This window comes from Eptesicus fuscus, chromosome 11, assembly GCF_027574615.1.
Source record: "Eptesicus fuscus isolate TK198812 chromosome 11, DD_ASM_mEF_20220401, whole genome shotgun sequence".
NCBI classification, from domain to species: domain Eukaryota; kingdom Metazoa; phylum Chordata; class Mammalia; order Chiroptera; family Vespertilionidae; genus Eptesicus; species Eptesicus fuscus.
The window spans coordinates 42914200-42940281 of record NC_072483.1 but is presented as its reverse complement, the minus strand read 5'-3'; the positions used below and the strand labels follow the sequence as shown (position 1 = coordinate 42940281).

General features: G+C 38.4%; 1 protein-coding gene across 1 annotated transcript in view; it reads left to right on the top strand.

Annotated features, from left to right (window-relative positions):
* The window catches only part of COBLL1 (cordon-bleu WH2 repeat protein like 1), a 152331-nt gene extending 138380 nt beyond the window's left edge, over positions 1 to 13951 (top strand). The window contains exons 14-16 of the mRNA XM_054723527.1: positions 2659 to 4217; positions 6385 to 6561; positions 12655 to 13951. Coding sequence (XP_054579502.1) covers positions 2659 to 4217; positions 6385 to 6561; positions 12655 to 12741 — 1823 coding nt within the window. The 3' untranslated portion in view covers positions 12742 to 13951. The remainder of the gene's footprint in view (positions 1 to 2658; positions 4218 to 6384; positions 6562 to 12654) is intronic.
* Positions 13952 to 26082: the final 12131 nt, after the last annotated feature.

Here is a 26082-nt window from a genome sequence, read left to right as displayed (position 1 = left end):
ATCTGGGACTCCTGGCTCCTTAGCCCTGCCACAGAGGCGGGATAGGCTCCTGCCACCGCCACTGTGCTCACCAGCCGTGAGTCTGGCTTCTCACTGAGCGGCACTCCCCCTGTGGCAGTGCACTGACCACCAGGGGGCAGCTCCTGCGTTAAGTGTCTGCCCCCTGGCAGTCAGTGCGCATTATAGTGACTGGTTGTTTTGGTTGTTCCGCCGTAACAGTCACTTAGGTTTTTATTATATAGACTAGAGGCCCGGTGCACAAAATTTGTGCATGGGGCGGGGGAGGGGGGTGTCCCTCAGCCCAGCCTGTACCCTCTCCAATCTGGGACCCCTCGAGGGATATCCAACTGCCCGTTTAGGCCTGATCCCAGGATCGGGCCTAAACGGGCAGTCGGACATTCCTCTCACAATCCAGGACTGCTGGTTCCCAACTGCTTGCCTGCCTGCCTGCCTGTTTGCCCCTAACCGCTTCTGCCTGCCAGCCTGACCACCCCCTAACCACTCCCCTGCCAGCCTGTTTGCCCCTAACTGCCCTCACCTGCAGGCCATCTTGTGGCAGCCATCTTGTATCCACATGGGGGCAGCCATCTTGTGTGTTGGAGTGATGGTCAATTTGCATATTACTCTTTTATTAGATAGGAGGATTTGCTAGTGCCAAGGGCCATTTCTTATATACTTCTGTGCTCATAACAGCATTGAGAGTAGTACTTTTCATACAGATATTAAAAATACTTATGAGCCAAATAAATGAGAGCAAAGGCCGATATGTGCCTCTTCCATGGTTCCTAATCACATGTGCTTAATTTTGTAAATCACAAAAGCTAATAATTATTTGTCATTGAGAACAGTCACTCATATAGACAATACATATTCTTATAATTAGTTGCATTTTATTTGGGGAGAATAAAAATAAAAATTATATGTTTAATATGAGAACCTTACAGCATAATATAAGATGTAACTACTATGACCAATAAATTGTACAGTTAGGCCGGCTTTAACAACATGATTTTTTGAAAAATTGTTAGTATACAAATTTACCTGGCAACATGATACTTTTTTGCATGCATTTCTTTTTCTTGCCTTTTTTTCTTTTTTTAACAGAGGAACTAGTTTAAATATCTCATGGCACTTTAGGCAGTGAAATTGATGTTTACCGTATACATTAAAGTGAGGGATGATAAAACTATAGAGAAATACTTGATATCCTTTCACAGTTTGGCTCCCAAGGCTCACATTTCACTTGTGCTATGCAAACTACCATATTGAAAGAGGAGGCCTCTGAGGATTTTGAAGATGAGGGCTAGTTGGTCATGCAGGAGAAATGATTCTTCTGGGCATTTGAATAGAGGAGCACAGTATATAAATCAAGCATGTTGCTCAGTACTAGACACGTGGTGCATTCTCGTAAACCTGTGTTTCTTTTCAGATGTCTCATTCCATCTCTTTGCCATCATGTATTTGGCTGGCAACTGTTGCTTTGTTGATCTGGACACTGGCAAATGATTTTTGTTTTTAGCAAGTCTGAATTAGAATTAAGAGGAAAAGTAGTACAGGGGAGAGGAAGGCTGTTTTCTCTATTTGAACTCTGACATGAGAAGAATAGGTTGTTTTTCCTCAAATGAAAAAAACACATGATCATTTTTATGTAGTTGAAATCACCAGTATTACGACTCAAAACACAGTCCCCTTCAGTGAGGACACCTAGTTAACAACACAGCCAATGCTGATTGTGTTTTTACTTTAACTCTTAAAGGTAATGTTTCTGTTTTCTGCCTATTTAAAACTGATAACATTTGCTGGGATTGTTTCCCCTTAATGTTATGCATAAAATAATAAATGACAGAAGAGAATTGACATGAAAAAACATAAAGAATAAAAAATATATTTTGAATTTGTCAATTTCTTTTGTCATTCTTAACAATGACTGTGATATGAAATCTTTACTTATAAGAAGAAACATAGCTATGTTCTATGGAGTCTTGCTCTGGGCAATATCCTATCCTAATAAGCATAAATGACAGATAAAACATATAGTTGACTCCTAAGCAACATGGGTTTGAACTCCATGGGTCCACTTATATACATATTTTTGTCAATAATATGTAAAAGTATATTCCCTTCCTTATGATTTTCTTAATAACATTTTCTTTTCTCTAGCCTACTTTATTTTAAGAATACAGTATATAATACATATACAAAATATGTGTTAGTCCCTTGTTTAGGGTATCGGTAAAGCTTTTGGTCAACAGAAGGCTATTAGTTAAGTTTCTGAGGAGTCAAAAGTTATATCTGGATTTTTAATTGTGTAGAGAGGTCAGTGTCCCTACCCCCTGTGTCCTTCAAGGGTCAACTGCAATACATATTTTCACGTTTTTACATCTGAGCAAACTGAGGCTCCAAGGGTTAAGAAATAAGTTGTGATCACAGAGGTTATAATTAGTCAAGCCCGCTTACAGATGGGTTCCAGACTCGGGTCTCCATGACACCAAAGCCCATACTGTTTTCATTAAATGCAACTACCTGATTTTGTGTAATTAGTGAGCTGAAAATTTTAAACCAGCCTAATTTAGTTTGGGGAGACAAGCATTGCATACTGAAGTTTTTCTACTTTTTCTCCCCCCTATACTTGATGATTTTTTCTTTTTCTCTCAGTAGATCAAAATGAAATAACTGTCACGTCAAGGAATATGGAAGATCATATGAAAGACGGAGGGAGGAGAACAGAAATCAATGTGGGAGGTGTTGCCAAAAATAACAGTGTGGACATGGAAGTTGACAGACTTCAGGCACACAAAACTGAAACTGCTAGAAGTGACAAGGAAAATCATTTAGCTGCTTCATCAGAACCAGGCCCAACACTGAATCAGCCCAGTGCAGAAAAGACAAAAATGCAAGATGCAGCGATTCAGGCAACTCCTTCCTGCAACAGTTTTGATGGGAATCACCGACATCATCATTTGTCTGACTTCAAAGTTGATGAAAGTGTGCAAACTGCAAGTAACAACAAATCAACTCAACATTCATCTTTAAGTCCACAAGATTCCGTCCATACCTCAAGAGAATTCAGGAGTCAGGGCCCTCTCACTGTACATTCAGAAGATCAGCTCACCGTGAAAGAGCCAATGTATGCACATGGTAATGATGCTCCCGTAGATGAGATTTATAAAAACTCAACTGCTTCTTATATGAAGAATTATCCACTTTACAGACAAGACTACAATCCCAAGCCAAAACCTTCCAATGAAATTACAAGAGAATACATACCCAAAATCGGGATGACTACTTATAAAATAGTGCCTCCCAAATCCCTGGAAATAGTAAAAGATGGGGAATCGGAAACCTTAGGGTATGAAGACGATCAAGATATCCATTCTTCAGGGAAAAAGCACATGCATGAGAATGTGAAGGAAACTGCAATGCAAACAGAAGATGTTGTTATTTCTGCAAGTCCAAAGGAGCCGCAGCTAGACCTTCAACCCAAGCCTGCCCTGAGACCAGAGCATAAGGGGCACAGTGCGGAGGGCGTGCCCCACAGCCCCACGGCAAACCCTCTCAAACCCACGCCCAGAATGACGAGAGACCCTGGCCCGGCTCCTTTTGCGCCCAACTTGGAAGATATAAACAATATATTAGAGTCAAGACTTAAATCTCGGGCTTCAAATCCCCAGACCAAACCAAGTTCCTTTTTCTTGCAAATGCAAAAAAGAGCTTCAGGTCACTACGTGACCTCTGCAGCCGCCAAGAGTGTCCACACTGCCCCTAGTCCTGCTCCCCAGGAGCTCCTGAAGAAGGAGGTGGAAAGGGATCCGATGCCTCCTCCAGAGCAAACTCTTTCTCCCCCAAGTAAAACAGCTCGCTCTCCTTTGCAGCCCCACGTCCGAGACGCTGATGGTGGCCTCAGCAGTCAGAAGCCTCCTGAAAGCTCTCCTCCTCCTGTCGCTCCCAAACCCCCCAAACCCGTTTCTCTTCCCACAAGTCAGCTGGCAGCACTAAACCTGAAGACTCTGAAAACCTTCGGTGCCCCGCGACCTTACTCGAGCTCTGCTCCTTCGCCGTTCGCCCTGGCTGTAGTGAAACGGTCTCAGTCTTTCAGCAAAGTGCGCACCGAGTCCTGCAGTGAGGGTGCCTGTGCGCCATCGCCCAGTGACGCGGAGGAAGGGAAAAGTCCTGTGGACACACCTGTGGACGTCCCACAACCCTGTGTGAGTAATAAGGTAAATTTTACCTTTTGAAAAATAGGGGGATCTTGTACAGCATGTTGATATGTTTGTGTATTAAGTCTGAACTCATATTAATCTAATATCAAGCAACCTGCTGTAGAAAGAAAGGTGTCATACACAGCGTCTGCTTATTTACTCTCAGAATCACTATGATTTCATATAATCTGATTGGGTAGAAGGCCACCATATAATGATATTCTCAGCACGTATTTTAATTTGAACTTTCTTTGCTCATACATTTGTATGGTATACTAGTTTATAGTTCTGACTCTGTTTCCCTCGGTTTTGCTTATCTCAATTTGTTTATAACTTTCTGGATGTCCTGGTTTACTTTATTTTTTTTTCTCTCCAATTCTACATAACTGCAAAATAGTTTTAATTATATAGAAATATAGCCTGGCGGGCATGGCTCAGTGGTTGAGCATGGATCTATGAACCAGGAGGTCACGATTGGATTCCTGGTAGGGGCATGCGCCCAGGTTGCAGGCCTAATCCCCAGTATGGAACGTTCATGAGGCAGCTGATCAATGATTCTCTCTCATCATAGACGTTTCTATCTCTCTCCCTCTTCCTTCCTCTCTGAAATCAATAAAAATATAATTTATATATACATATATATACATATATATGTATATATATGTATATATAAATAATCAGTATGAAAGCCTACCCTCTCTGAAATCAATAAAAATATATTTAATATATATATACTAGTATGTAAACAGTATCAAAGCCTAGATAAAATAACCAAGCGTCTCTCAGCTATGCATTTTCTGTAACATACACTTAACCTCAGCTTATTAAGATATCTTTACATATAAATAATTTAAAACCAGAGTTTAAATATGCCATTTTCTTAATTTCCCATTTTATTCATTCAATGTCAGCTTTTCCAATTATGTGTATGTTGACCAAACTATCATTTAACTACTATATAACCTTAATAATTTACAAAAAAAGGGAGTTTTTGTTGACTTCGTGTTTGCCAGATTCACATAGTCAAAGGAGAGGATGAAATTCACAGAATGAGTTACGATATTCCCCACACAATTTTTAAAAAATACTTTGTGTACTTTTACTCTGATAGTATTTAAAGAATACTTCCATATTTGTGTGACAGTTCCAGATGTATTTTATACGAATTTTTCAAACATTCTGAGAGTAACAGAACATTAACCATATTGCCAAGTAAAGATTTTTCCACAATTTCAATGCAATATTTATCTTGAAGAATATTTCTTCATGTATTTCACATTTAAGCTTTATTACTTTGATATAATGTCAGGAAGAGATATATGATATAAGGCTAATTCTTTACTTGGGAATAAAGCCTGTGTTTTTCTTAGAATGGAATACCTTTCCTAAACAACAGAAGCTTGATTTGGAAAATATAGTCTTTGAGCCACTGCCTGAGCTCTGTTTAACTCATCATTTGTAAAGATATTTATTTGGCAGTTTGAAAAAGACATATTTAAAATTTTTTGATAATAGTTGCCAGTTGAATTAGTTACCAAATATTCATTTCTAAGAAGTTGAATTAAAATTTTAATTCTTAGAAGTTCCTATTATTTATTTTTAGTCTCATGGGGGAAAATAAAAAAAACATGGCCATCTCTTAGTCCTTCTAACTTCCAGAAACAAAACAAGCCATTACAGGTAGCATTATGATTAATATTTTATTATTGGATTATATGTTGCTAGTTTCAACCAGTGTGAATTTGCCGATATTTGTCTATTTTGTACCATTAAAAATAATAATTTCACAACCTAATATGTTGGAACTGTGAAAATAGGTTCTTTTTTAGTCTGTGAAGTATTTATTTTTAAAATTCATTTGGCTCTCTTAGACAACTCTGTTGGAGAAATCAGCCTTATTTGTCTCAAGGATAGTAAAATTACCCTTGTGTTCATGAAACAAAGAGAGATACCACTTTTCTTCCTTAGCACCCTCCCTATTCAAGAAAAGGGAAATTAATGCCCTCTTTCCAGCTGAGCTCTGGTAGCCGAGATGATTCAGTGTGTGAGGAAATAGAGCTATGTCTAGAAAACCAATGTGGCAAATGGTGATTCCTAAAGAACTATTGATGAAGAAAAAAAATGTTGAAAAATTGCCCATTTTTTACTTGGTATTCATATAAATATTTTGCATTTATTGTTTTAGGAAAATAACTCTTCACACAATGAGCGGAATTCCCAAATACCATCTCCAACTGACTACCCACCATTCACCCTTAAGAGGCAAAGTTCTCTAACATTCCAAAGCTCTGACCCCGAAGAGTTCCGACAGAGTCTGCTGACTGCAATCCGTTCTGGAGAGGCTGCTGCCAAATTGAAAAGGGTAAGTTTTCTTTATCAGATGGGTGACAGTGGATTTATTTTCAACACGGTCAGACTAATACTTCGGGGAAATTGTTTCCTGGCATTTAAAGTTGAATACAGAAGATGTCAGAAGTTACTCTTTTGTGTCAGGGGTCATTTTTGAGGTAAAGCCTGAGAGAGTCCGGAGTCTTACACATACTTTAAAATATGTCAAGTCTGTTTTCCATAACATGGACCAGGTGCACAACATGCCTTTTGCTCATTATTATGTAAGTAGATATAGAAAGTACGTGGACTCTTATTTTAAGAAATTGTTAGCCCGTCTGGCCAGCTCAGCTCAGTGGTTGAGCATGGACCTATGAACCAGGAGGTCACGGTTGGATTCCAGGTCAGGGCATATGCCCGGGTTACAGGCTCCATCCCCAGTAGGGGGCATGCAGGACAAAGCCGATCAGTGATTCTCTCTCATCATTGATATTTCCATCTCTCTCTCCCTTTCCCTTTCTCTCTGAAATCAATAAAAATGTATTTTTTTAAAAAGAAAGAAATTGTTAGCCCAACAAGAAAGATTATTTTGGAAAGATGATCCCCCCTGTATTCCAGAGAATCTGCACTAGTGATAGTAACCTGCACTAGTTTCAGTCATGGTTACTAGGGTAATCAAGTTATTACCACATATGGGATTAGATGAGAGTGCCAAGGGGGGAGAGAGTTTTTATAGGTCAAACCAAAAAATGTAGAGAAAACCTAGAGAATTGAGATAAGACCTAATGTAGATATTCAAGTCCTAATAATGCTCTGCCAGAATTGTTCAGCTCCTCTTTACTGAGGTGTAGGAGAGCTTCGGGAATGGGGCAGATACCAAACAGCTGTCACAGGGAATCATTGTAGGTGAGTTTCCTCCCTCTGTCACCCTCATCCACTGAAGGAGGACGTGGATGCCCGGCTGGTGTGGCTCAGTGGTTGAGTGGCGACCTATGAACCAGAAGGTCACGGTTAGATTTCTGGTCAGGGCACTTGCCCGGGTTGTGGGCTCTATCCCCAGTAGGGAGCATGCAGGAGGCAGCCAATCTATGATTCTCTTTCATCTTTGATGTTTCTATCTCTGCCTCTCCCTTATTCTTTAAAATAGATAATAAATATATATATATATATATATATATATATATATATATATTTTTTTTTTTAAGGATATGGAGGAGCCTAAAGCCTGGCATTATCACTTGGACTTCCCAGAGGCTATAGTCTCCCTAAATGTCTTTCTTATTCTCTCTTTAATAGTCTTGATTGCAAATTCCTCAACACCCAAAACAAGAAAAAAAATCATTATTCCACTAACTCCGTAGGAATTTTATTTTGTAAATTCCTTCTCTAATCATTTTAGAAGCTATTTAGAGAAGATTAAGAGACTTGTTGAGTAAAACACTGAGCTCAATAGAAAGAAATCTGAAAAGCAACAGGAATGCTGCAAAGATGGAAAGAAAAGGGAAGAAATCTTTGGCACACCTCCGTGGCAGGCCTTGCCTACTCTGGCCATTCCTTAGTGTGTGTGTTTCAGAGGAGCTGTGAGCGACAGCCATTCGGCTGGAGAGCTTGGTGCTCCCATCTGGGCACGCATGGAGACAAGGCAAAATGTTGTATGCTGTCAGGAGTGGAGAAACGTGAAGGAATAAATCAGGGAATTTAGGTGGAATTTTTTAAGAGTGTTCGTAGGCTGAATTTAGGTGCCAGACAGCAAAAATGTGGTAGAGCTTTATAGATTAAAATTAATAGTTCACCCGATGACATTTGAATTTTTGTGGGGACATATGCCCCTATTAAATCGCACATTCTCATTTATGACAGTGTTTTCATTTTTATCTTGTAAATTAAGGGTGTATTTCAAATATATCCTTTCCAAATCTAAACCTTTCTCAATGCAATAAATTTGACAAGCATGTTTTAAGCACATAGGTGTCAAACATTGTACTACATACTTGGAAGACAAAAATGAGCCAAATGAAGCCGCTGCCTTCTGGGTGTTCACTGCCTGGGACTGAGAAACAGCGTACATCAGGCCCGCAGGAGAACCAAGTAACTGCACAGGAGATAATTGCAGGGTGTTTCCACTAAGCCAGTGGATCTATTAATCAGTTTCAATGCACTGACTGTAGAAAACAGTGCATTAAGGTGGAGATGCCTTTTAGCTCAACAGAATTGCACAGGCAAGCAGCTGTTTGCTTGGTGTGTTATGGGCTCTGATTTGGCAGTCTCTTCACATATAAAACTCTCATTGCTTCCAGAATGAGCTGGATGTGAATCAACAGAGAGATCAGGCCCAAAATGATGATGCTATCTGTAATTGTCTCCTGTTTATAACACATTACTTTAAGTTCTATTGAGCCTAAATTTTATCTGTCTCAGTAGGAGGTTATGGGTAGCTCTACATAACGCCAGTTCCTAAGTTTTGTTTAATGAAAATGTCTTACATAATCCATTTTATTCTACCTAGAATGGACACCAGGTCTAGTAAAGTTCACAGGATCCACACTTCACAATCAGCCTCCACTTCATGATCACTTCTAGTTATATATGCTAAAACTGTGTGTGTAGCAGGACTCTCATGTAAGAATATTCATGGAATATTGTTTGTAAAAGCTTCCAAGAAATATAGCCTTACTATCCAAAAATAGTAGAATAAGTAGTATATTCAAAGCACGGACTATCATATAGCAATAATTGGACAAAATAAAGCTAAATACAACAGTATAGATACATATGAAATTTGTAAAGTTTGACAGCACGCAACACTAAATTATATTTTTTTTAGTGATACATGGTAGGTGGCAATTATTTTTAAAAGCAAGGAAATGATTATAAAAACCCTGGTAGTGGTTACTTCAGAGGGAAAGCCAAGGGGCTGTTAGGGGCTCATTGGAGCACAGGCACGCAATTTAAGAGGGAACCAAATAGCTAAGTAGTCAATATGAATATTATCTTAAAGCAATATTTTTTAAATGTCCAAATTAATGCAAAATCCATGATGAATAAAATGTCAGAATGTTAAGTAAAGACAGGGTTAGCAGGGAGGTGGAGGTATTCTCTCTCTTGACCTGGGTGGTGGGATATATACATGTTTGTGCTTGTTCCCATCGGGCTGTTTAAATTCAGTGCACTTTTCTGTAAATGTATTCTATTTCAAAAAAATTGCCAAAGTTGGTAAAAGTGGGCACAAGAAGGCTCTAATTTCTTGTGATATTTGCTTAGTCCCATGTTTCTGTCCTGTACGAGACGTTTCTGTATTTAAATTCTGAATTTTTAAATAGAGCAACAGTTCTAGTGCCAAATACAGTCTCTAGTGATTTTGACAGTAGGCTCAGATTGTTCATCAGAAAGTTGGCTCAGGATTTGCCTTCCTTTTGGCACCCAAATGTTGCTTGACTCCAGGTACCAACCTGCCTTATGGCTCTGGTTCATACCGAGCAATTAACCTTCATTATAATAGTTGGTTCACATTAGAACAATTATCTCGTTGATCGCTCTAGTGAAAATGTGGTCATGAGCATGCTATGTTTTTTTTTTTCCTGTTTCTTAAGGTTTTTGCCTTACTCCCACTCGACCCCCATGCAGCTACAGAAATTTTTCTTTAGATGCAGCATTAATTCTAGCTCAGTATTTTATAAAATGTGTTTGATATTTAGTTTATATATCAATCAGCAGATTGTTTTCAGAAAATAAAACAGATTAGGTAATACATTATTGTTGACTTGAGCTGACACCAGAACTTCTTTGGCAGCTTTCAGATCCTGATAGTGCTTGAATTACTAAAGGTTATTATACTATTCCAGGTAGAAAATAGGGTTGTAAAAATAAAATATGAAAATAAACAGACAAATAAGGCTTATTACTTAATACTAAGTATTTCCTCAGAATGTAAGTAAAACTTATCTTTGACACTAGATAGAAATCTGGAGCGAAGAAAAAAAACTGGAAAATTCATCCAGAACCATGCTGGCTTGTTTTGTTTATTTCATTGGTTTGATTTTGATTCATATTTCCTTAGTTTGAATTTGAACTATCAGGGGTTTCAGGTGGGTTTTTCTTTTTATATATTTTTCAAGTAAAAATAAATGACAGTTTCATAGTTAACTCTCTTTATGGGAATAAGAAAGCTATGTAAATATTCCTTAAATTTTTTTAAACTTCAAGGGTAGACAATCAACTAGTACATACTCATCAGTTAATTCTTAAATGTTACTTTTAAAATATCTTTATTATAAGTGTCATGTGTTCATTGCTCAAAATTTAAGCAATATTTTTTACTTTATAAATGCTTGTAAAAAGTTACCATATTCCATTCAAGAATATTCATTGTTTTATTCTGTGCCAGGCACTAAAACAAACATGAGTATAAAGTAGCATTAAAATAAAAAAGGTCTCTGACCCCACAGAATTTATAGAACAGAATTTAATGATGTTTTCTCATGTTTGACAGTTCAGTAAACACATTTTTAAATAATAAAATACAGTTTCCTTCCCCAAAGTAAATGCTCTAGATAGATTACAGTGTAAGCTGTCGTACCACATTTGTAGTATGTAAACATATTTAATTTTTTATAAAAATAAAATCTTCTATAAAACATTCAAAAACATATCTATTTGAAGCTTTCCAACATATATATATAACACATGTTATATGTTATTCTTTTAATACTACATAGTATTTGTGAATGAGTATAAGCTTCATTGCTCTTTATTGGTGGACATTTACCTGGATTCTAGTTTTTCACTAACAATAGTGCAACAACGACACCTGTTACTTGCAAACACCTGGAGCCATCAGTATGATTTTTTTAAATGCTTAAAACAAATCTCTCTCCTGTACTTTACAAAGAATTTTGTGAACAAAAATTACAAGAATAACTTTTACACACAGAGACTTTTTGGACCAAGGTTTCATAATGACAAGTCATTACCTGTGTGTTGTTTGTTGGCTCTACTTGGAAAGAAATCCTACATGAATACTAAACAGGGTGCGGATGAGTTTTTCTTCCCCTAGTGGCAACTTTTCCTCTTAGCTATTGTATTTCAGGTGGGTAATGGCAACCATTCTGCTCCACCCTGATTCATAAGAGAGTCAAGATAATTGACTAGTTTAGAGATGATCAGTCTTTGCTTAGTGAAAGGCAACAAAGGAAGTATAAGGAAACCAAATTCAAACTAAATTTGCCAATTTTATTTCCCCTTTCACTAACTTATTTTGTTGCTGAGCAGAATCGGTGACCTTTTGTACTTCAAATCTCTTCTTGTGAGAAGATGATAATGTTTGTTATGAATCTAAACTAGTCGACTTATAATCTAGAGATAAACTATGTTTCTTAGAATTCTATCATATTTGATGTATTTCAAAATAGTGTACCTATTTACTACTTAAAATCCAGATGATTTTTTTTTACATTTTTCTAAATAATATTGGAATTTCAGACTATTTAGTAAATTCTTGTTATAGTGTTTTTCATTCACTTACACTTTATAAATAGAAAACTTTGGCCTACAATTTTGGAACTTATGAGTTTATTAAAAAACAAAAAACATCTTTTTATTCGGCAACTGTTTTAGCATAACAGTCATAAATTTGACTTTTTTAGCCCTTTTTAAGAAAGCATTTTAAAAACCAAAGCTCTTTTTTCCCCTTATAAGTAAAGGATACTTGTGAGGGGAACTTCAAGTTAATATATACCATCTATACAAAAGTTGTAAAATTCATTGCTTTGTGGAATTCCCTTTATTTTTCTACATTCTCCAAGGCACTTTTGAAGAGCCAGAATAAATCTAGCTAACAGTGCTCTTTAACAGCTTGGCCTGCAGTCTGTTTGTGCTCTTGTCCTTTTGAGTTGATTTGGCAATCTTATAAAGAATAAGATGGTCAAATTTGTTGTGGAAATAACAACCCTTTCATTTTTAGTTTCATGGTAGAGTGAACATTTATTCTTGATTATTTGTCATTGATTGCATAATAAATACTAAATGGTAGTATTTACAATTAAACAGACGTTAAATGTAGTAATTGTTGAAAATTAGACAGCTGTCCCATTTTAAATTGACGGGTATAAAGTGTGTTTCTTTCTCTTAGGTTACTGTTCCATCAAATACAATATCTATGAATGGGAAGTCAAGACTCAGTCATTCCATGTCCCTCGATGCCCAGGACGGCCATTAAAGGTTGCCCTGCCATACTGCCCTTCACCTCCTCCACTTCACAGAGCAACTTCGTTCTAATGGGGAATGTTGGCAAATATATATTCAGATGTACACTAATATATTATCTACGAAAGTCTAAGAGTTTATGCTGTGGCTTTTAATGCCAAAAGAAGAATTACCAGAATTTATAATTTATAATAATATTTTTTACCTTTTTTGCCTTAAGAGCTGAATATGCTACTTAGAACTTTAAGACAAGGTGTTAATGACTTTCATTTTTTTCAAATGAGAAATAGTCGTGTTGTTGTTGGTTTTTGTTCCACTTACTTGTTGACACATTCTCTGCAATGTGACTTAGACAAAAGGATAAATTAAGAGTCATAGACATATTTGTATGATACGTGAATAACTAGGCAAACCTAGAGCTGACATTGGCTGCCTCAGTGTCACAGTTTAATTGCAAATGTTTATAAGTTATATTAAAGCCTATTGTGTGCTGAAAGTATAATCTAGAAAATGAATGATATTCAATAAGTATACCCAGTTCAACAGTTAATTGCAGTGATGAATCATTTAGTGTGCAACTCTTATGTGTTCTTTGTGTAATTACAAAATCAGTGTCAAATTTATGGGGAGTACATTATATTTTAATATTTTATTACCATAAAACATTGGTTTTTTAATCTTTAGAACTTAAATTGCACAAGGTAAATTTTAAATATTTTCTGTATATAATTATGTTATTGTCACACAGATATTACACATTTTATGTGCCAGAAGCCTTAAAAATCTTCCTGTGAAAATGATTTATTGTGACAGTTATTTCACATTTAATATGTAGAGAGGAATAGGAGTTAGTTTATGTCCATATTGGAAAACTTTAAAGACTACTTGGAGGTTCCAGAAATCTTGGTTTTAATTAAAGTAAAAAGAAAAAATAAAGTCATTATGTAGTTCAGATGCAAATATTCTAAATAATAATATATATTTACATTAAAGCTAAAACTGTTAAGCAAAACAGTGCCTAATGTGTTTGCTTACAAGTGTCCTGGAGTCTAGACCTTGTTAATATTCTGTTCCTACTTTAAGAATTTAATTGCTGACTTATTTTAAAAGCTTTGTCAAACAAGCTGATGTTATGTTAGTTTTCCCTGAAGCTACTGAGATACCTGCCTCTGGAAAATGTGTTGATTTCCCCCCTGTTTAATAAAAGCAAGTTATACATTTGGGATGCTTTTTTTTTTTAATGCAGTTTCTGTCAACCAGCCTATTTGTGTACCTCACCTGATGAACACATCTCTGTTAGCCAGTAAACAAACAAGTAAGGTAATACCTACCATTGATTAGGGTTCCCTGGTCTACATGAAAGCCCAGGCATTATAACTTAAATGCATGATCAGAGCAGGTAAAATGCTTAGCATAGTTTTAGACACCTGGCAAGTGCACGTTGAGTGTTAAATGCTACTATTTTTTTTGAGTCAAACTTGGAGAGACCTTCATAATGAAAACTTAAGTGATATCATTATAAACCAATAGGGACAAGAGTGAATTTTTGAAAAATTATGTTTATATATTTGATTTTCCACTTGGAAAAATAATAAATTTGGATCCTGATCTCAAACCATAAACAAATATATTTGAGTTGGGTTGAAGACAACTTTTAAAATTACATTAAACATAGATGAATATATTCATCATTTTCAGACCTCAGCATGAGAAAAATTATTTAAATAAGATAAAGAGACAGTCATAAAATATATGATAAATTTAAATATATGAAAATTTAAAACATATTTACATTAAGTATTATAAAAGTGAAGAAAATAAGCCACAACATGTTCTTAACATATAAAGGATAATTTATAAAAAATGTAGAAATTCCTAAAATTTGTTTAAAAAAATCAACTACCCAGTAGAAATATGAACACACTGAAAAAATAAAAAATATTTCTTACAAGAGAAAATCTGAAAGGCCACCAACAAACATGGAAAAAATACTCTTCACTAATAATCAGGGAAATACAAGTTTAAAATGCATGGGTACCACATTACATCCATGAAATTAGCAAAAATATAAGTTTCAAGGACAACAAAGGAGTGGGGACTCTTTTTATGTTGGTGGGGAATACACTGGCACAACCATCAAATTGGCAGCATCTAGTAAAATTAAAGATCTCTTACTATGTTACCTTAGAGAAGTCCCCATGCATGTGCAGAAAGAGGCATATACACATATGTTCCCAGCAGCCTTGTGTATAACAGTAGGAAGGAATCCTAACCATCACTCAACATTGGTAGTATATTCATATGATGAAATTCCATACGACAGTTAAAATGAACAAACTAGAGTTATGCCTGTCAACATAGATACATTTCAAAAAGAATAAAAAAAGCAAGCTATAGAATAATACATGTTTTATGATAACAGAATATATAAAGTATAAAATATTTAAAATGATACTGGTATATATATCATATCTAATAAAAGAGTAATATGCAAACTAACCATCACTCTGCTACACCCGTAAGCCATGCCCACCAGCCAACCTACCAGCCAATCAGGAGCGAGTATGCAAATTAACCCAAGATGGCTGCGGCCACAGAGAGAGCAGGAGGGAGGCTTGGGTTTCCCCTGGCGATGGAGGAAGCCAAGCTTTCCGCCTGCCTTGGCGGGCCCAGGCCTCCGCTTAAGGCTACAAAGTTTCAATTATAAAACATAAATAAATCCCAACAGAAATGGCTGCTGCCACAGAGCGAGCAGAAGGCTTGGCTCTGCTCTAGGCTACAAAGTTTCAATTGTAGAAGATAAATAAGTCCCAGATACCAGGGCCTCCGCTTGGGTCGCCGTGGGGCATGGCCAGCCTGCAAACCACCACAGGCCCCTCACCCAGGCCGCCCCATGCCCCAAGGGAACCCCCACCCTGATCTGGGACACCCTTCAGGGCAAACCAGCTGGCCCCCACCCATGCACCAGGCCTCTATCCTATCTAAAAAAAATTAATATGCAAATTGACCATCACTCCAACACACAAGATGGGTGCCCCCATGTGGTCAAAGATCCTGCTCCCATGTGGACACAAGATGGCCACCACAAGATGGCCAGCAGGGGAGGGCAGTTGGGAGGGACCAGGCCTGCAAGGAAGGGCAGTTGTGGGCCATCAGGTCAGGGGAGGGCAGTTGGGAGGAACCAGACCTGCAGGGAAGGGCAGTTGGGGGGGACCCAGGACTGCAGGGGAGAGCAGTTGGGGGGAACCAGGCCTGCAGGGGAAGGCAGGGGTGACCAGGCCTGCAGGGGAGGGCAGTTAGGCATCAATCAGGCTGGCAGGGAGTGGTTAGGGGGTGATCAGACTGGCAGGCAGAAGCAGTTAGGGGCAATCAGGCAGGCAGGTAGGCAAGCGGTTGGGAGCCAGCAGTCCTGGATTGTGAGAGGAATGTCCGACTGGTGGAATCAGGCCTAAACGGGCAGTCGGATATCCTTCAAGGGGTCCCAGATTGGAGAGGGTACAGGCTGGGCTGAGGGACACCCTCCCCCCGCCCCATGCACGAATTTCATGTACTGGGCCTCTAGTATAAAAGATAAAATATGTAGGTTTGCTGGTGTGAACCAAGAAGTGAATATTGGAATGGGGAGATTTACGGGAAGCATCAATTTTGCTTATAGTATTTTATAAACTTCTCTTTAAAAACAAATACTTGTTTGACTCTAGATTTTAGCATATTTGAAATAGTTCATAATTAAAAATATTTTTAAAAGATTGAATAGGATGTTGGGGGATATGTACATGACCATCAATACACATGAAAAAGTTGCCTTCTCTATACTATTTCATGAGAAAAACATGTGCTGCTCTCTCTACTCAGTTGGGAAAAAAATTAGAAACAAGTAGTTTTCACCAATCACATCCTCAAGCAGCAAAAAATTAAGACACAGGAATGATTAAGAACTAACTTCCAATTTTCATATTACATTTTTGGTATCTAGGTATTTTGCTTCTTCCCCCTTCCCCAATCAGGTTATTTTTTATAATATTTTAAAATTGTCCAGATTCAATATAAATTATAGGGTATGAAATGTAATACCTCTTTTCTGTCTTCAGTATCCACTGCCCTCTCCAGAGGTAACCACTGTTAATATGTTTATCTACATCTCTATATAGATGTATTCATATCCAATGTGTGTGTATAGGCATCTGTGTTTTTTGTTTTGTTGTTATTGCTACTGTTGTTTTTAGCATTAAAAAGTTAAACTTTAGTATTATTTAACAAGTTGCCTTTCACACCAGCAGTGTTCTAGAAAAGCCTTTCTTTTTGCACATAGAGATTTACCCCGTAATATTTTGCCATTCTATTATTTGTTTCTTGTTGTGATACACAGTTCTGGCTAAGAGTCAAGATAGTTGGGTTTGAATCATAAGTCTGCCACTTACAAGTCATGGGATCTTGGATAAATTACATATTTTCTTTGTGCCTCATTTTCACCTCTGAAAAATTGAATTAAGAATATAACTACCTCATGGGGATGGTTCTAAGGATTAAATAAATTTTAAACAAAATTTAGCAAACATTCATTTTTAAAAGCCATCTATTTAATGAAGAGATATTATTTATCTAATACACTCCCCTCCCATTTTGAAGTGTGACCTTCCCTCACATTTTAAGGCCATATCTGGCCTTGTTCACCAGGAATGACAACAAAATCCACACTCTGCCACCAGACCCAAGTCCTTAAATGAGACCATCTTTTCCCTGATATCTAAAGTTGCTTGTACAGTCCACTCTTGAACAATCCAGACTTAGGGTTTGCTGCCACTATCTCCCTCCCAACACAGTAAAAAATTCACCTATATCTTTTGACTCCCCAAAAACTTAATATTAGTAGCGTACTGTTGACCAACAGCCTTACTGATAACATAAACACTTAACACATAGTTTACACATTATCTGTATTATATACTATACTAGAGGCCCAGTGCATGAAATTTGTGCATGGGGCAGGGGTCCCTCAGCCCAGCCTGCACCTTCTCCAATCCAGGACCCCTCAGGGGGATGTCTGACTGCCTCTCACAATCCGGGACCGCTGGCTCCTAACTGCTTACCTACCAGCCTGACTGATTGCCCCTAACCACCTCTGCCTGCCTGCCTGATTGCCCCTAACTGCTCCCCTACCTGCCTCATCATCCCTAACTGCCCCTCTGCTGGCCTGATTGCCCCTAACCACCTCTGCCTTGCCCCACACCCGGGACCCAGGATTCCCTCCTCTGGCCGGCCATAGGCACCCAGAACCCAGGCCGGCTTTGCCTGGGCCGGCCACAGCCACAGAGGTGCGTAGGCAGATGGCTTCGCCCGGGCCGCAGCCGCAGGTGCCTGGGACCGCGGAGCAGGCGGCTTGTCCTTCTCCACAGCCTGGTTGGTCCCCATTCCTCTCTCGCAAGCTCATTTGTGCCTGGCTGGTCCCCACTTCTCTCTCCCCAGTGTTGAGTGCCTGAGTCGTTACAGTGTGAGGGTGTGACAACCATTTGCATATTAACTCTTTATTTTGTAGGATTCTTACCAAAAAAAGCAAATAAAATTATACAAACCATAAGGATGATAAAATACATTTATAGTACTGTATGTATTTTTTTAAAAAAAAGTCTGGGTATAAATGGACTGGCAGTTCAAACCCATGTGTTCAAGGGTCAACTGTACTTGAAACTAAGAGTTCCAGTTGATAGAATTATTTCTCTCATGTTAGTTCATTTTCTGCCTACTACCGGCAGAGACAAATACAAAAAGAGCTAGGAATCATGGTCATCATTTTTACACTCTCCTGCCTTTCATAAATGACTTGAAATAAAAGGTGACTTGTAATTAGAGGTCACAAAAATTTCCATGGACAGAGGTGTGGTGTTTATTTTTTGTTGTTTTTTTTTTTGATAATTTTTTATTGTTTAAAGTATTACATATGTCTCCTTTTTCACCAATTAAACCCCCCGGCCACTCCCACCCTCCAGGGAAAGCCCCCACCACCCCAGTGCCTGTGTCCATTGGTTATGCTAATATGCATGCGTACAGGTCCTTTGGTTGATCTCTAACCACCCTCCTCCCCTGCCTTCTCTCTGAGGTTGGAAGGTATGTTCAGAGTTACCTTGTCTCTGGATCTATTTTGTTCATCAGTTTATGTTGTTTATTATATTCCATATATGAGTGAGATCATGTGATACTGATCTTTCTCTGACTGGCTTATTTTGCTTAGCATGATGCCCTCCAGTTCCATCCATGCTGTTGCAAATGGTAAAAGTTCCTTCTTTTTTATAGTAGCACTAGAAGCCTGATGCACGAAGATTCGTGCTAGAATGGGCTTTCCTTTCCCTGGCTGCCGGCACCGCCTTTCCACTCCAGCCCAGTCTCTTTCTGCTTAGGCCCCGGAGCTGCCTCTTTCCGCTCCAAGAGCCCCTCTTTCCATTCCAGCCCTGCCTTCCCACGCTGCCAAGAGGCCCTGAGAGACCGGGGGTGGGGCAGAACGCCTGCGTCATCGCCATGGCGATGAGGCAAGTGTCCCACCCCCATCACTCCATGCCTTGAATGCAAATTAATCGCCATTTTTGTTGGGTTAATTTGCATATCACTCCTGATTGGCTGGTGGCATAGCGGAGGTATGGTCAAATTACATGTTTGTCTATTATTAGGTAAGATTATTAGGTAAGATAGTATTCCATTGTGTAGATGTACCACAGTTTTTTAATCCACTCATCTGCTGATGGGCACTTAGGCTGTTTGCAAGTCTTAGCTATTGTAAATTGTGCTGCTATGTACATAGGGGTGCATATAGCTTTTCTGATTGGTGTTTCTGTTTTCTTGGGATATAGTCCTAGAAGTGGAATTACTGGGTCAAATGGGAGTTCCATTTTTAACTTTTTGAGGAAACTCTATACTGTCTTCCACAGTGGCTGCACCAGTCTGCATTCCCACTAGCAGTGCACGAGTGTTCCTTTTTCTCCACATCCTCCCAAGCACTTGTTTTTTGTTGATTTGTTGATGATAGCCATTCTGACAGGTGTGAGGTGGTATCTCATTGTTGTTTTCATTTGCATCTCTCAAATGATTAGTGACTTTGAGCATGTCTCTTGGCTTTCTGTATGTCCTCTTTTGAAAAGTGTCTATTTAGGTCCTTTGCCCATTTTTTGATTGGATTGTTCATCTTCCTTTTGTTAAGTTGTATGAGTTCCCTGTAAATTTTGGATATTAAACTCTTATCTGAGATAGCATTGGCAAATATGTTGTCCCATGCAGTGGGCTTTCTTGTTGTTTTGTTGATGGTTTCTTTTGCTGTGCAGAAGCTTTTTATTTTGATGTAGTCCCATTTGTTTATTTTCTCCTTAGTTTCCATTGCTCTAGGAGCTGTATTGGTAAAGATATTGCTATGACATATGTCTAATATTTTGCTGCCTATGGAGTCTTCTAAGAGTTTTATGGTTTCCCATCTTACATTTAAGTCCTTTAACCATTTTGAGTTTATTTTTGTTTATGGTATAAGTTGGTGATCTAGTTTCTTTTTTTTTTTTGCATTGGATTCAGCAATACATTAGAAAGATCATACACCATGACAAAGTGGGATTTATTCCAGGGGTGCAAGGATGGTACAATATCTGCAAATCAATGAAGGTGATACATCACATAAACAAATTGAAAGACAAAAATCACATAATCATATCAATCGATGCAGAAAAAGCATTTGATAAAATCCAACATCCTTTCTTTTTTTAAAAAAATATTTTATTGATTTTTTTACAGAGAGGAAGGGAGAGGGAGAGAGAGTTAGAAATATCAATGAGAGAGAAACATGATCAGCTGCCTCCTGTACAACCCCCACTGGGGATGTGCCCGCAACCAAGGTACATGCCCTTGACTGGAATCGAACCGGGGACCCTTCAGTCTGCAGGCCGACGCTCTATCCACTGAGCCAATCCAGTTAGGGCCCAACATCCTTTCTTGATAAAAACTCTCAACAAAGTGGGAATAGAGGGATCATACCTCAACATAATAAAAGCCATATATGACAAACTACAGCCAACATCATACTCAATGGGCAAAAACTAAAACCATTTCCCCTAAAAACAGGAACAAGACATGGATGCCCACTTTTACCACTCCTGTTCAACATAGTACTGTAAGTGCTAGCCATAGTGATCAGACAAGAAGAAAAAATAAAAGGCATCCAATTGGAAAAGAAGAAGTAAAACTGTAATTATTCGCAGAATACATGATATTGTACATAGAAAACCCCAAAGACTCCATCAAAAAATGACTAGACTTAATAAATGAACTTGGCAATGTAGCAGGATACAAAATTAACACCCAGAAATCTATGGCTTTTTTATACACCAATAATGAACTCACAGAAAGAGAAACTAAAAAAACAATCCCATTTACCATTGCAACAAAAAATTAAGATACCTAGGAATAAACTTAACCAAGGAGGTAAAAGACCTGTACTCGGAAAACTACAGGACATTAAAAAAAGAGTTAGAGGAAGACATAAACAAATGGAAGAACATACCATATTCATAGATTGGTAGAATCAATATCATTAAAATGTCCATACTAGCCAAAGCAGTTTATAGATTCAATGCAATCTCCATTAAAATACCAATGGCGTATTTCACAGACCTAGAACAAACTCTCCAAAAATCCATCTGGAATGAAAAAAGACCTCGAATAGCCACAGCAATCTTGAGAAAGAAGAACAAAGTTGGAGGGATCACAATATCAGATATCAAGCTGTATTGCAAAGCCACGGTTCTCAAAACTGCCTGGTGTTGGCACAAGAACAAACATATAGATCAATGGAACAGAACAGAGAAATCAGAAATAGACCCAAGCCATTATGTTCAATTAATATTTGACAAAGGAGGCAAGAGCACACAATGGAGTCAAGACAGTCTCTTCAATAAATGGTGCTGGGAAAATTGGTCAGGCACATGAGATTTTTTTTTTATATACACATAGCTCATATTTATTTGGTGCTTTAGAGTTTACACAGAACTTTTATCTGATGCACATATAGAACAAACAAGTACACAAAGAGATTGCTATTTTACCAAGGTCACACTACCAGTTAAACGGCAGAAGCCCAAACCTCACTTCCAGTCTTCTCTTTCCAATGGCCGGATTTTGCAAATGATGAAGATGGTGCTGGATTTCAAAGGACACCAAATAGTAACCTACTTATTCTGGATCTTCAGTTGGTTTTCTTTTAAATGTTACTGCTTTCCTGCAAGTTTTCATCCTTAACACCTCAGACTCTTCATATGGATAGATATATTTTGTTGAAGGCAAGAAAAAAATACCATGTGTTCCCGCAAAAGAACTTTTCTGACAGGTATTTCGAGAAGAATTGTGAAACATTCTGGTAATTTGTGTAGAACTGTTGGCATTTCTGCCTCACAAACTGAAGAAACTTATTTGGAAGTCTTGCAAATTACTCATCTTGGAGAAGAAAAGGTGCTACAATTTCAAACAAATGTATAGTTTTTGAGAAACTTTTCAAATTTCCAATTTATTCTTTTATTCTACCCACTCCTTGTGCTAGATTATAATCATGGCCCAGATTCTTGACCTCACCTGCATTCACACCTTTCACTAAGGAGACAGAACACATCTCCTCACTTATAGAAGCAGGATTTTTGCCTAATAGCATGAGATGAAACTGACACCAGGCCAATTCTTAGAGTAGGCCTCAAAGGTCCGCATGCATTTGCTGCTTTCCCTGTACCTGAAATGCTGTTGTGAGAAAGACATCTCTGGGCCAGCTGAATGAATGGTTCTTAGAAGAAGATGAGACATGTGTGGAGCAGAGCTCCCACCTGAGGCTGGCCTAGAGCATTCAATAGTCAGACCCTCAGACATGAGCAAGTTCAGCCAAGATCAGCAAAACCACAAGGCCACCCCCTAGATGACTCTGAAGTGTGAGCAATAAATACTTACCTCCTAGCTATGCCACCAAGGTTTCATAATCTATTGTTACAAATCATTAGTGTGGCAATACATGTGATACACCTTCTTAAACTTGTATACACGTGATTCTACCCTAATCACAAATTCATTCAAAGTGTTCAGGTTCATATACCCTCTTTCCCCCAGAGTCCCACAGACTACTTGTTAAATCCAACACAAATACACCTCAGACACTGTCTAGCTCCCAAGCAGCTCAAAACTATTCTAACTTATTAATTGCTTTATTATTTTTGGTGCAGAAATACTTCTTTCTCTATCCTTCTTTCTCATTATTTTCAAACTTGGGAGCATGAGAGCTCAGATATCAGAGCTTCACGACCACCTCAGAAGCTCTTTGGACTCTTGTCTATTTTATAGAGTTGCCAGATAAAATATAGTATTTCTCACTTAAATTTGAATTTCAGGTAAACAATGGATTACTTGTTAGTATAACCATGTCCCATGTAACATTTGGATACACTTATGCTAAAACCTTAATTATTCATCTGAAATTCAAATTTAACTGCATGGCCTGTATTTTTTTCTTTGCTAAATCTAGCAATTCTACTATTAATTGAAAATCTGGAAGGAATAGATTGAAGGAAGAAGAAGCACCTGCCAAGTGTGCCAAAAAGAAAGCAGGTCCAGGCCCAGATAAGCCAAGAAGCCAAGTGGTATTATGGAAAAGAGTAGTTCCACCTTTGGTGGTTCATCAACAGGAAAACCCTCATGTAATGAATGGAGAAAGGTTCATTGGAGAGCTCAAAGTGAAGAACCCTTTGGATAACTTCTGCTGGTGGGTTTTAGATACCTACAAGTCATTGGGAAACAATATACTTAAGAAATTCTGATATTGGCCTATTAACATCCACATTATTATTATTATGTTAAATGTAACAATTGTTTAATTTAGGTGAGAAGTATATGGGTTATAATTATACATGGTTTTTAACTGTTCTGCATATTTGAAATTATCTATATATATAAAAGCCTAATATGCAAAGTATCACCTCGGGAGTTCGACCAACCAGGAGTTCAATTGCTCGCTATGACGTGTGCTGACCACAAGGGGGCAGAGTGGAATGAAGGAAGGCCCCAGCCAGCATCCGGCAGCCGGGGAAGGGAAGCCCTGGCCAGCAGCCCGCAGCCACTAGGGACCCTAACCATGCACGAATTTCGTATACTGGGCTTCTGGGTTATAATAAAGTGGGGAATAAACACATGTGGAGAGAAAGAGACTTAATTTGTGGTCATTTCTTTCCCTTCCACCAATTAAGAATTCTATGCAAGTCAGGGGAGATGATGTGATACAAGTATTAATTTGCAAAAGCAACATGCTGTTAGCAAAGTTTATTGAAAGGTTTTATGGCTCAGTGTTAACTAAAAATAATAAACTCCAAAATCTAATTGAACACAGAGTTATTTGTAAGAGGGTGGCAAGAAGTAAGGAAACTAAAATTTAAGTACTACCTATGAACCATTTACTCAGCGAGGTGGCATCTGAGGTAAGGTTATCATCCCATTTTACACCTGAGGCTCAAGCACCTAAGGAACTCACCGAGACCAGTGCTGAGGTTGAAGACAAGTATGTAATTCCATGGCCCTCATCTCTTCCACTGTGCTCTGCTTCTGCTTTCCAGTCTTAAATTTGTGCTTTAACAATCAACCTTAAAAAAGGCATGGGTGGTGTTTATTTTTACTCTTTTCAATGTGGATCTCTTATAGAGCGCATCCCTAGCCTTTTTAAACATGATCTCAATTGCCTGAAAAATCAAAATGAGTGACTGATATTTTCTGACACCAGTTATTCTGCCATTATGAAACATAAAGGATGGATGTTAATTTCTGCTAGGTGTTGTAATACATCCCCTTTAAATATTAATCGGGAACTAAAAGAATTACGTGCAAGGTACTTATGAAGAGGATGGTCCCTGCCTTCAAGAAGGTTACAATACAAGCCATGCCTTTCCCCAGTGACCTGACATGTCACATCATCCCCACCATTTTTTAAGTTCCTTAAATTAGTAAGTATTTGAGGGCTCTTTTTTTTTCTCTGTTCCATCATTTAAGATATGTATTCTTTCCTGCATCAATATCATACTGTCTTCATTACTATAACTTTATAATAAGCCTTTATATACTGAAGTGAAATTATTCCTTTTTCTTCTCCTTTTGAAATGTTTTGGCTATTCTGGGCTCTATACTCTTCTATATAAATTTTAAGATAACTTTATTAAGTTCCACAACACATGTATGGGGATTTTACAGACAAGTTAATGTTTCTGGATAATAAATGTGAAGAATGGCTCAGCTTCATTAGCAATCAAGGGAATGTGAATCAAGACCACAAGGAGATATCATTTGAACCCACTGACAAAAATTCAGAAGTTTGATAATGCTAAGTTTTGGAGAGAATATGGACCAACAGAATCTCTTATACACTGCTGGTGGGTATATAAATTGGTACAAACAGTTTAGAATTATGTAGTAGTTAACTTTTGCATATATTCTTTTATCTCTCTGTATCCAGTCTCCAACCTTCTTTGCCCTACTCTGAGCTCTTGGGAGCCTATAGCTTCATCAACCATCTCCCTTGCATTCTGGCTTCTGGTTAGGCTCAGCCAATGAGAAAGGCCCTGGCAAAACATTGGGGAGAATGGTTAAGATTGAAATCAGGGTTTTTAGTGAGGTCAGCTCTCTCTCTGCTTGGCTGTTGACTGAGTTTGACTGAGAGCGGGAGCTGTGTTGGGTAATCCTCCCCTACAGCTGTAGCCGCCCTCTTCAGGTTCCAGTAATTGCTCCCTTCTCTTCAGGGAGAAGAATGGTGATGGCTCCTTGCCCTTGTTATCTTAATGTGCTTCATTATCCTGTCATTGTTTCTTTATCAAGCTTTCCTCTATTACACAATTTGACCTTGTTTCTGCCAGGACCCTTACTGGTATCACCTACAACCTAAAAGTCAATTATTTTACTCTTTGGCACATACCCAAGAGAAACCAAAGCAGGAATGTTTTCCAGGAGACATGTTCAAGAATGTTTGCATTACATTTTGCACACTCTGGTAATAGCAAAAACAACAACAACCCACAAACAAAACAAAACAAAACAAAAAACACACACAAAGAAACAAACTAAAAGCCAATCCTAATATATAAAAAGCCAGAGGCTGTCACAACCGAAACAACAGGACGGATGACCAAACAGCAGGCTGCGTGGGGCGACCAGGACAGCAGAGGAGCAGTTGGGGACAACCAGGCCACAAGGGGGGGCAGTTGGAGGTGACCAGGCCAGCAGAGGGGGGCAGTTGGGGGTGACCAGGCCAGTGGGGGAGGGCAGTTAGGGGCAATCAGGCCGGCAGAGGGGCCAGTAAGGGGCAACCAGGCTG